Below are 12,584 nucleotides of genomic sequence, written 5' to 3' on the forward strand. Positions count from 1 at the left end.
GGCTGAGGCAGGAGAATCACTTGAACCTGGGAGGTGGAGGTTGCAGTGAGCTGAGATCATGCCACTGCACTCCAGCCTGGGGAACATAGCGAGACTCTGTCTCAAAAAAAAAAAAAAAAAAGGTTCCACTTGGAAGCTCCACTCCACTTGGATTTCTCAAGAATAGCTTCACCTGGGAACAGAAGGCTAGACAGGATGGCCTTTTTCAGCTCCTTCAGGGACCAGCCCTTTTTAAGATTTGGATTGAGGTGGCTGGCCACCTGTGGCTTCCATCTAGGGTCTCCTAGTGGGTGATGGCAGGTGGTGGTGTGGAGCAAGGTGGAGTGGACTGATGGGAGGAAAGGGACACCACCCAGAACAAGCAGCAGCTCTGACTTCTCTTTCTCCTGCCCTTCAATCTAATCCCTGGTGGAGGGTAGGCAGTGGGTATGTGAAGTCTTGGGCAGCTGTGGAAATCTCTCAAGTTCTAAAAGCAAAGTTAATTGCTTGTAAATTACTAAAAAAGAGAGAGGAATTATGTCCATCAGCTTCCAATCTCCACAAGCAAGATGAAGTCCTCAACTTCCCCATCCCCTCTGATGCCAGGAGTTCCCTCTGATACCAGGAGCAGTTGGTAGCAACTGCTTGGAATCTCCAGGGAGGGACCTCAAAACTCTCCCCAGGCCCCCATCACAATGGAGCTGGGTCCTAGGGACCAAGCCTGGAGTAGTGTGGGATAGAGCCAGACCTTTCAGGATGGAGAGCTGTCCCATCACATCCTACCAAGACCTCACCCTTTTCCTAGGAAAAGAAACAAAATAAGGTCTGACAGCTCACCTAAAGGTGATGGCAGCTGACACTACCGAGTCATTAGCCAAACAATGCCTGAAACAGAGCAGTATTAGTAAGATCTGAACCAAGTTTGTGCTTAATAATTAGATCATTCTAAGGACCTGACAGTGCTTCTGTGGGTCATTCTCAAGAGTTTCAGTATAAGCACTAATGGTGGAAGTTGTAGGTTGAGGGAGCTAGGAGGTTGTTGAAAGATCTGTTTTGTTGGTGTTGTGCTGATATCATTGTCATCAAGGACCACTTTCCACTAGGGTAAACTGACAAAGTGGTGCTCAGCCACACCAGCTAGATTTCTCATGTTGGGCCAAGTTTACAGACATTTGAGGGCATTTGTGGTTAGTCATGGGCTTCCTTGCCTTAACTCCAAAGGTGTCACTTTCATTGGGCTGGTTTATTCATTCAGCTCACTTGGCAATAGGAAGAAAGCTAGAAGCTAATATGCAAACCGCCCCTTCTTGGTGAGTCAGCTTTCAACATCTCTTAGTGCACCGTGTGCAGGGTGTTGTGACCATTACAACTCCAAAGGTAAGAACTTTCTCTGATTTTTCTGGAAGTCTCCAGTGGGGCCTGCCAAAGTGGGAACTGAAATCCTGGTGTAGCCCTGGGAGGTGGAGTTTTTTTCTCTAGCAGTAATGCCTCCTGGTTGGTGGGGCTGGGAAACAGCCAGGTTGTCATTCTCTGGTCTTTCAGAGAATCTGGTCTTTCACTTGGTCTTTCACACTGTGCACAGATCCAAAAATCTGCCCTTATATGTGGAGGGGAAAAGGGGTACAGATGTCCTCCAGGCAGTCCTGTGGGAGCACCCAGGGCTAATACAGTGACCCTACAGAAAGCTTTCGTCTCTATCAGATGTAATGCTATTCCTTAACTTGGGCACGACTAATCCTCCAATTCATCAGAACTCAGCACTAACCTTTCCCCAGTTCTGCCAGCTGTCACAGAGGAAGGAGGCCTGGGGTGGGAGAAGGGGGAGCTGGTGCCCTCCTTTTCCAGGGATGAAAGTACTTGGCAGGTTGGAGCTTGGCGTTATCATCCGGAGCTCCCTTGTGGGGCCAAGTCTAAGGCAGCAGAAGGGTATAGCTGCTGGCCACATAGTTTTCCTAGCTCCAGGCAGCTCTCAAGAGACCCATTTATGCTGGTTTTCTCGGGGTGAGGAGTTATAGAAGCCCACGTCTGCTGGCTCAGTGTTAAGACACAGGCCTGCAGAGTCTGTGCTTGTGAAACTTCAGCTGGGGAGGTAGTGGAGGCTATGGAGCAAGGACATGGGGACTGAATGAAAGAGGGGAGGCAGACGTCCAGCCCACCATTCCTCACCCAAGGAGATGATCCCACAAGCTCACAAATGAGCAGAACTGGAAAAGACCTCAAAGTCTGGCTGGATAATGGCAACACAGGTCTTGAGTGCTCATTTTGTGCTGGGTGCTGTGCCAAGCACCCCATGTGCACCACGGCACTGGCACCCCACCACGGCCCTGGTTCACAGACCAGGAAACCAACTCTCACCACCTAATCAGTATGGAACCTTGGTTCCAACCCACATCTGTCTGTGCCCAGAATCCAGGTTGGTTCCATATCAGGCTGCCTGAGAGAAGAACACGGAGGCCTACACAAGAAGCTGGGGAGAACTAGCAAGGGGCAGGCCCCGAGCGCCTTATGCCAAGCAAGCACTTGTGGATGCTGAGGGAAGGCAGCAAAAGCTGCTGTGCTGTCCTGCCTTCAGCTCTCCTCCCTTCCCCCAGCACACACAGCTTCCGACACCCCTGGCAACATGGCTCTGCTGCTACAGGCCCCAGGGCCCCAACAGGATAGGGTTTGGCTTGGTCCTCAAGGGAAGCAATGCCCCACCTATGCCCTGGAGGCCACCTGCAGTTTCGAAGGGTGGGGCCCCCAGGGGCCGGGACACAGACAGGCTTGTAACTTGGCCTCAGTGCAGGGGGCAGCTCAGCCACAGGAGGACTGTTTGGAGCAAACAGGGGACTCTGGCCTGCTAGGCCTTATCTCAGCTCCCAGGATCAAAGAGGACTTTTCAGCCATGTTTCTGTCTCAGCAAGACAACGTAGTCTCCTGTTCTCCTGCTTTAAACCAGACCCGCTGTTAGGTCCTGGGGTTCCTTAGAGATCTGGACCCTGGGTGGCTGACTGTGAGACTCAGGACCATGCACAGATACATCCTCATTCCCAGCCACCAGGCTCGGGTCAGACCCTATGGCTTTGGTGGGCCTAATTCCTGGTTTCTTGATCCCTGAGAACACCTAGCACCTCTGGCAGCTGGCCAGTTGCTACCCTACATCAGGCGGGCACTGAGATTCACCTGCAGGTTTCCTTTAGGGAAGGCTCTCCCCTGCCCTCCTGTGCCAGCCCAGAGGGGCAGCCTGGGTGAGGCCTTTGCATCCATTTCAGGCCAATGCTGGGTCCCGTCCTGTTTCTGCCCTTCTTCTTTCCTTCAAAGCAACAATGTTGTGGGGATGTCCAGTTTTGCTACCACCTCTCCCTCACACAGTCAATCTGGAATTTGTCCAGAATTGGGGCCCAAGTAGTGAGTTCTTACACAGTGGTTAAAAAAACAAAAAACGCCACACAACTCAGCTCTACCTTCGCTCAGAGAGGCCACGGGATATACCCAGGATCTCAGATCAGGAGGGAGGCCCCAGGAGAGGTGTGGCAGGGATCATGTGCTTCTCTGGGTTCTTGGAGAAAGCTGGCTTTGTGGAACAAGGGAGGTATATGGACATGGAGTTGGTGTTTGGGGATGTGGGAACCATGAGGCCAGAATTACAAGAAGTCCTGTCATGTCGGCCACACCAGGGCAACGGTGGACCGGTGTGGGGGCTGGGGTGGGGCTGATGACCTGACTGTGGAGGCAGTGGAGGGCTGTTTCTGCTGGGGACCCAGGGCTCCCCTCCAAGTGCTCCTGCTTGGCTTGTTGGGATGCGGAGAGGAGCTGGAGTTGGGATAGGTCACAGCGAAGGATACAGCCTGGCATTCCCATATGGGGTGGGGGTGGGGTGGGGCAGGGAGGAGGACCTGGGGCTGTCCAACTTTCAAAGACTTGGAACAGCCTGGTGAGTGTTCATCACCATTCTTCTGTCATAGGTGGCAAGCAGCCAGAGTTCTGGGCCCAGGAGACCATCTACCCCCAAGCTTGTGGGGCCTGCCTCAGGTCACTGAGGAGGACCCCATTTTTGGTCTCCGGCCATCCTAAGATGTGTGCAATGGAGCCCTGGGGCCCTCCCTTCTCTGACTGGTGACAGCCCTCACAGGCAAAGCCTCACCTTCTAGGGCCTGTCCCTTCCTGTCTGCCAGTCCCCACAAGGGCTGCAGGGTACCCAATCTCGCCAACCAGACTGGAAGCTCCCCAGGGGCAAGCAGCTGATCTCTTCCATATTCTCACAGCGTTCAGCCAGCATTGGCACTTCAGAGCATCTCCTGCTGCTCAGCAGAGATGTAGTTAGCATGTCTCTATAGTAGCACTTTCTGAGTCCCTCCCCTGGGGGGACCAGGCTAGACTCTGGGGTCCAGAGGAGCAAGCAGGCTGAGAGGCAAAAAGGCACAGAGAAATAACCAACCCTGCCCCTGCAGTAGAGCCCTGGGCAGAACAGGCCATGACCAACCAGCAGCCAAGGTCAAAGGCCCCAGAACAAGGGCCAGTGTGTGTACAACATGCAGCACCACAGCAAGTCCTCCTTTGGCAGGACTGGAGATAGAAGGCTGAGTCATTAGCAACTTTCTTTTATTAAAAATGTACATAAGTAAAAGGAACATGGTTTAATTGTACAAAGAGTAAGAAGTACAGATGAGCAAATAACACGTATTAAAGTCACCTGCAATATACCACCCAGAAGTAACCAGGCTGTTGAATTTTTAGAGACTGGGGTGCAAACACATTTTTTCACTCCCTTGTGCATATATGTGGGAGCTCTGCCATATGCAGACACAGATGTGGTGTCCACAGGCGATATCTCTGCTGCAAGCAGGAGTCTGTCCTTTCCTGGTACTGGCTCGGGACCCTTCCTCAGCGCCCAGGTCTCTCTAGTATCCAGGAGTCCAAAGGCCCAGCTGTACAGGCTGCAGAGGTGATCTAGAATAGATTAGGAGGTGCGAAAGGGCTTGGAGATAGGCTGACCAACTGTTTCAGTTTGCTTAGGACCAAGGAGTTTCCCAGGATTTGGGACTTTCAGTGCTAAAACTGGGCAAGTCCCAGGCAAACCAGGGCCAGTTGGTCACCCTCCCTGAGGGCCAAAGGCTTTGTCCAGCCCCTCCTGCTCTGTGCTTGCCATCTGCCCTCCTGCTGGGGTTCTGGATCCCCCATGCCCACACCAAGCAGCTCAGGGACAGAGGCATGGCTGGGGCCTTGCCTCCCGAGAAGCTGGGACTATAAGGTTCCAGCCTGAGGCCTAGGGAGGGACAGGGGAAAGGGAATAAATGAAGGCAGACAGTCTGTTATCACCCAAGAAAAGGGCCAGGTGAACTATGGCTGTTAAGGGCAGCTAGGGACATACAGGTGGAAGGGTCTAATACTTGGCTGGCCACGCCTCCAGTCCTGGAGCTCAGTGTGTGGTCCCCAGAGGCCCCAGACCCTAAGAAGTGCAGGGTGTCTGGATTGAAAGGCCTCAGCTCCCACAGCCCTGGTGCCTCAGGCCTTACCTTCCCCCTCCTCCATCTCCACACCCCTTGGCACTTCCTGCCCAGCTCCTCTCTACCTAAGACTGGGAGCAGAGGATGAAGGAAGAGGAATCCAGGACAGAACGAGCTGAAAGAGGAGCAGGCAGATGGGAGGGGACCTGGGCAGAAAGGACCTCTCTGATAGTGGCGGGAACATCCTGGCTGTGGTCTGGCCCAGCCCGCTGTCTATGCCTGATGATGCCTGAGGATGCCTGAGGATGGGGGGCCCTTGGAAAACTCAGAAGAGAGGCTGGGTATGGAAGGCAGAATATTGGTCCACAGTGGAATAAAGAGGTCCACGTTCTAATGCATGAGTCTATGAATATGTTGCTACATGGCAAAGAGGAATTAAAACTGCAGATGGAATTAAGGTTGCTAACCAGCTCACTTGCAAATACAGAGACTACCCTGGATTATTGGTGTGGGCCCAGTGTAATCACAAGGGTTCTTAAATGAAGAAGAAGGAGGCAGAAGGGTCAGAACCAGAGAGATCACATTGTGAAAGACCTGACCAGCCAGTGCTGGCTTTGAAAGTGGAGGAAGGGGCTGCAGGTCAAGGAATGCAGGCAGCCTCTAAAAGCTGGAAAGGGAAAGGAAGAAAAGGGATTCTCCACTAGAGCCCCCAGGAAGAAATGCAGCTCTGTTGACACCTTGAGTTTAGCCCAGTGAGACCTGTTTTGGATTTCTGACTACAGAACTATAAGAAAAGAAATGGGCCAGGTGCAGTGGCTCACACCTGTAATCCTAGTACTTTGGGAGGCTGAGACAGGCAGATTGCTTGAGCCCAGGAGTTTGAGACCAGCCAGGGCAACATAGTGAGACCCTGTCTCTATAAAATATATAAAAAATTAGCCAGGTGTGGTAGCACATGCCCTTAGTCCCGGCTACTTGGGAGGCTGAGGTAGGAGGATGGTCTAAGCCCAGGAGGGAGAGGTTGCAGTGAGTCAAGATTGCACCATTGCACTCCAGCCTGAGTGACAGAGCAAGACCCTGTATCAAAAAAAAAAAAAAAAAAAAAAAAAAAAAAAGGAGAAGAAGAAGAAAAAAGAAAAAATTTGTGTTGTTTCAAGCCCCTGTTTATGATAGTTTGTTAGAGCAGCAATAGGAAACGGACCCACTGGGAAACCATTTGGGGGATGCAGCTGCCCAAAATCCCTGCACATGGGTTAGACTCAGCCTCAGAAGGCTCTACAGCCTCTCTGTGAAAAACTCCATTCCCTCTGGGAGAAGCTCAGACTCTAAAGCCCTAGGCAGGGAATGGGTCTCCATGGCATGGAGGGGGTCAAGAAGGATGCCCCCAGGATAGTGCTTCTGCTAGACCTCTCTACAGGAAGCAGCTGCCTCTTTGAGCCCCCTCCCCAAACCTCAGTGAGCTGAGGTCAGGCCACCTAGGACAACTAGTCAGAGGCCACAGGGCTTGGCTTAAGACTCCCAGGAAGGAGTTGCATGGCCCCTCCATACATCCATAATACTCATAACACTCTCAGTCCTTGGCCTTAATAAGGGGATACTAAGGGGAGTCAGTTTAGCTCTGGAAAAGCTAGGACTACCAGAAAAAAGAGTTTAGAGGAAAAAAAAAGTTACTGGATGCCAGCTAGATCTGCATAAAGTCCCTGCTCTGCCACTTACTAGCTATGTGGCCTCGAATAAGCCACTAGACCTTTTGTAGCCTCAGTTTCTTCATCTGTAAAATGGGTACAACATCATTTGTCTTATCTGTCTCACAGGATGTGTGAGTCTCAGGTGAGATAACACACGAGAAAACATTGTGCTGCACAGCTTGAGATGCAAACAGTAACGATCACAACCCCGCATGCCTTTTGATAGGGTGAATGATCACAGCATCCTGTGTTAGGAAGGAAGGGGTAAGCGCAGACGCTTCAAAACTCTGTCTCACCCATAGGCAGAAGGGTGTAGCCTGGCCAGGGGAGAAAAGGACCCAGCCACTGCCACCACCCTGCAGCTCACACCGGATGTGCGACAGAGCCACCGTGCAGCCCCACAGGATGTCCTCCAACCACTGCAGACTGTGGGGCTTTGCTTTTTTTTTTAAAAAAAAAGGTTTTCTAGAGTTTCTTCTATGTTAAAAACAATCCTTCCTTCTCATAAAGCACAATTTTACAGGGGAAAAGGGGGACGTGAAACTATATACAACACAATTCAAATCTAATTAATATATAATTTTTTGTGGAATACAGATGGGGAGAATACATCACAATACTAAAGGTGATTACCTTTGGATAGTGGGATTACAGGTGATATAATATAAAAAATATTTTTTATATTTCTATAGTTTAAAAATGTTCCATGATGACCTATAATTATTTTTACTTATTTATTTTTTGAGGCAAAATCTCACTCTGTTGATCAGGCTGGAGTGCAGTGGTGCAGTCTCGGCTTACTGTAGTCTCGACTTCACAGGCTCAAGTGATCCTCCCACCTCAGCCTCCCAAGAAGCTGGGACTACAGGTATGTACCACCACGCCCAGCTGATTTTTTGTAGACACAGGATTTTGCCATGTTGTCCATGCTGGTCTCGAACTCCTGAGCTCACGTAATCCTCCTTCCTCGGCCTCCCAAAGTACTGGGAGTATGGGTGTGAGGCACCTTGACTGGCCTATAATTACTTTTATAATCAGAAAAAAATTATAAATAAATATAAAAAGTGCCAGGAACTTTCTTTTGTGGAGCCACAAACTGGGCTCAAGGAATAATTTGAGCTGGGCTCTGCAGGGGTGGGAGTCTTGGCCTGGGCCCTGGTCCTTGCTGTGTGACTCTGGAGACTCACTACTTTCCCTCCCTGGCCTTTGTTTGCCTGGTAAGACAAGATGCTGCACAAGATGCTCCCTAGGGTCCTTTGCGGCTTAATAAGTAAAGTATTCGCCTTGGTCTCATCCATCCCAGCTCTGTGCCCAGCTTCGAGCGGCTCCTCTGTGCCTAGAGAGAAGGGCAAGCGCCTTACTCATGCCTTGAGGTTGCTGACCACTTCCCTCACCAGCCTCGCTCCTTCCAGACCTGCCCTGGGAGTCCCTGCCTCCTGGCCTTCACCTGCATCATAGTCTGTACTTCTCAGAGCCCTGCCCTTCCTTGAAGAACAAAGCCTGGCCAAATTGTGTCAGCCTGCTGGCCTGCAGTGACCCCTGTTTATGTCATACATAACAATAGCTATAACTTATTGACATTAACTTCAGGTCACATAGCAAAAGTGCTCTCATTTAAATCTGAGGCCACCAGAGGATCCATAGACTAAAATGTTAACAGCATCTCCTGGAGTTGTGGAGTGTGGTGACCCTATTTGATCCTCTTGTGCCACTGAGAGATATATTATTAACCCAATTTCACTGATAAGATAACTGAGGCTCAGAGAGGACAAGTAACTTGTCCATGGTCACACAGTGGGTTCGTGGCAGAGTTGGGAGGTGATCCCTAGTCAGTTCCAAGTCCAGGATTTTCTCACTCCCACAATGATGTCTCCCTTAATGACTCTCACATTCTAGTCTCTGAGTACAGGAAGGGTATGTTCTGAGTTGAACACACAGAGAGCACTCAATGATGTCTAGTGGTGAAGATGTTAATCATGAGTTCCATCAAGGTTTATCATTCAATCAACAAATCTTCCTAGCGTGTCTGGGAGCTCTGGGGGCCAAGGACAGGTCTATTGTAGTTCAGCGTTGCATTCTGGCACCTGGTGGTTTCTGGCACATAGCCCATGCTCATTAAATGACATGAATGATTGTCCATTCAAATAATAAAACAACAAATAAATAATACTAGCTAACAGGTATGGAGTGCCTACAAGCCAGCCAGGAAACCTCCTGCCTACTCAGGGAGTTTCCAGGACAGTTGAGGAGAAACATAACACTGTTGACAAGGGCTACAACGTAGGGTTTTACACCAAAACAGTGTCTATGTAAATAGTGTTTATCAAAGAGAGAAAAATGATGGACAGACACCCTGATCCTCCCCACAGTGCTGGAGGCCATGACAGCCACTGTCCCCATTACAATTTGCATATAGTGACTGCCGAAGCACACAAACCTGAATTTTGTGTCTGCATCCATGGTTCTGTCTGTTCAGATCACATCTGGATACTACTGTTGCCTCTCCAGACTGGATAACCAGTCTGTTGAGGGCCAGAAGATGGTGAGATGGAAACTAGTCATGTTTAGCTTGGAGAAGAGAAAGGAAGACCATCTTTAACACCTGACAGGTTGCTCTTCCCAAGAGGGGCCAGTGGGCAACAGCCGTGGTCAGCAGTTCCAGGCGCCCCTGAGGAAGCCTGCTCCAGCTGTCAGGACTGTCTGGCAAGGGACCAGTCCCTCCTCTGGAGAAGTGGAGACCCCAGTGGGCTGCCTCTCCAGCAGGATCCTATAGAGACCTGACTCTCTATAGTGCACGCTCCACACGCTTGCTCACTTGACAAACACTTATTATAACAACTGTCACCCTGGGCCCATTCCAGGTGAGCGACATAAGGATGAATAAAACAAGGCCTGTACCAGTAGACAACGTCAGTCCCATAGGGGAGAAAGTCAGGAAAGCCTCATCCTGAGCCTTGGACCCCTTACTGTGCATCCTGTAGGCTCCTGTCTCAGCCTCTGCTGAAGGCTATTTTTTTCCTTGTATTCTGCAGGGACCAAGCATATGGCAGATAATCAACAAATGCAGGCATCCCTAAAGAGGGGATCCTGGGATAAAAGCCCCAGCTGAATCAGTGCTATACAGGGGCCAAGTGGGGCTGGGTCCCAGGCAGGGTCATTTGCAGGGGTCCCTCTGCCCCTTCAAGTCCTGCCAGACAGGCCTTGGCCATGGTTTCTTCCTGTCCTGTTCCCCTAACCACAGTTGATCTTCCCTGGCTGTTATGAAATGTCAAAGAATGTCCTGCAATCCTAAATTCCATAATGATCTTTATCTTCTGTTCCCTCTGAGGCTCCTCAATCTGCAGTAACAGCTGTGGTTCAGCAAGCAGTGTGGCACTCTGGAGTGCTGTTCTGAAACAGGGCTGGCGTGGGGCAGAGCTCATCTGCTGCCCTGTCCGTTCACTGTGCTGTTTAGGGCTAGAGAAGATTCATGTGCGTGTACACTTTTTAAAAATTGTGAAACAATAATTATGCAGAAAGTATGTTCAGTTTAACAAATAATCATAAAGCAAATCTCTATAAAGCCACTGCTGCTCTGCAGTGACCCCTGCTTCCCCCTAAGTCATGCATAATAATAACAACTTACTGACCATGAACTTCAGGTCACACAGCAAAAGTGTTCTCAATCTTTGGCCACCAGAGGCTGCGTAGACTAAAATGTGAACAGCTTCCCCTGCAGTTGTGGAGTGTGGTGACCCTATTGGATCTTCTCATGCCACTGAGGGATATACTGTTTTCTGTAGAGATGTCCAGCAGAGGCACTGTCCTGGGGGGCATCCTTCTTGATCACCCCCATGCCATGGAGGCCCATTCCCTGCCCAGGGCTCTAGAGTCTGAGCTTCTCCAAGAGGGAATGGAGTCTTTCGCAGAGGGGCTGTGGAGCCTTGTAAGGCTGAATCTAACCAAGAGCAGGGATTTTGGGTGGCTGCATATCCCAGATGGTTTCCCAGTGGATCAGCTTCCTGTTGCTGCTCTAATAAATTAACATAAACTTAGGGGCTTAAAACAACACAAATTTCTTTTCTTATAGTTCCGTAGGTCAGAAGTCTAAAACAGGTCTCACTGGGCTAAACTAAAGGTGTCAGCAGGGCTGCATTCCTTCCTGGGGGCTCTAGTAGAGAATCTCTTTCCTTTCTTCCCCTTTCGAGCTTTTAGGAGCTGTCTACAATCCTTGGCCTGCGGCCCCTTCCTCCACCTTCAAAGCTAGCACTGGCTGGCCAGGTCTTTCATATATTGCAATCTCTCTGCTTCTGCTTCTGACCCTTCTACCTCTCTCTTCTCCATTTAAGAATGCTTGTGATTACATTGGGCCTACCCACCCCAGTTTCTACCCAATAATCCAGGGTAATCTCCCAAAGTTAAAGAGATAAAACAATACTAGCATCCCCAAAGCACCTCCATGTTCCCCTACTAATCACAACCCCAACCCTCCCTTGTGCATGAGCAAATAGACATTTGTAATAATTCTGTGCTTTTTGTAGTTTGACCTCCTCTGCATGTATCCTTAACAATACAGTTCAGTTTTGCCAGCTGTTAGATTTTTGCTAAAAGGAATTATACTGTATGCATTCTTCTGTAGGTTTTATTCATTGATGAATCATTTGTTATTACAGTATTATTATCCAATATGACAATATTACAGGTATTGCAAGTCGCTGTAGTTCATTTCACTCCAGGAACACTGCACAATTTATTTGTACTCTCCACTGTTGATGGTCATTTGGACATTTTCTGGTGCTATGTGGATATTCTGGTGCACATGGATAAGAGTGTGGTTAGAGAAGATTCTGATGAGTGGGACTCTTGGGTTATAGAGTATATATATGATTTCATCTTTTAAACACTTTTATATTATTCATTTTTTTAAAGACTAGTTGCTGGGCATGGTGGCTCATGCCTGTAATCCCAGCACTTTGGGAGGCCGAAGCAGGCGGATCACGAGGTCAGGAGATTGAGACTATCCTGGCTAACATGGTAAAACCCCATCTCTACTAAAAAAAAAACACAAAAAATTAGCCAGGTGTGGTGGCGGGTGCCTGTAGTCCCAGTTACTCAGGAGGCTGAGGCAGGAGAATAGTGTGAACCTGGGAGGTGGAGGTTGCAGTGAGCCGAGACCTCGCCACTGCACTCCAGCCTGGGTGACAGAGCAAGATTCTGTCTCAAAAAAAAAAAAAAAAAAAAAAAAAAAAAAAAAGACTAGTCAAGTGCAGTAGTGAGGAGGGGGAAAAGAGTAGAACAAGGAGTTCGATCTGTAACTGATTGTGAAGTCAATTGACATAATTCACTACCTTCCAATCAGCCATGTTTTCATCTTTACCAGATCACTTATATGCGTTTTTTTCTTTACTTATATACTTTTTAATCCTGAAAGCATTTCTCAGGGAAACAGTGGTATCACACCCAGTTGTCTGGGTAGAAGAAATGGGGTATGTCTGCCCTTACAGTGTGACCT

General features: G+C 49.4%; 1 protein-coding gene across 6 annotated transcripts in view; it reads right to left on the minus strand.

Moving 5' to 3' along the window:
• LOC103244514 (uncharacterized protein IRF1-AS1-like) overlaps positions 1-12,584 on the minus strand; it is a 124,675-nt gene that overhangs the window by 53,134 nt on the left and 58,957 nt on the right. For 3 of the 6 annotated variants that reach the window (XR_012090860.1, XR_012090861.1, XM_008014369.3), the window contains exon 4: positions 4,544-4,908. The exons of 2 other annotated variants lie outside the window; for them this stretch is intronic. Coding sequence is in view for 2 of the 4 variants with exons in the window: in XM_008014369.3 (XP_008012560.1) it covers positions 4,547-4,908 (362 nt within the window). In the remaining 2 variants the exon portion in view is untranslated. One more of the 6 variants, XM_073010707.1, reaches the window with a different exon arrangement.

This window comes from Chlorocebus sabaeus, chromosome 23 (genome assembly GCF_047675955.1).
Source record: "Chlorocebus sabaeus isolate Y175 chromosome 23, mChlSab1.0.hap1, whole genome shotgun sequence".
Lineage (NCBI taxonomy): Eukaryota > Metazoa > Chordata > Mammalia > Primates > Cercopithecidae > Chlorocebus > Chlorocebus sabaeus.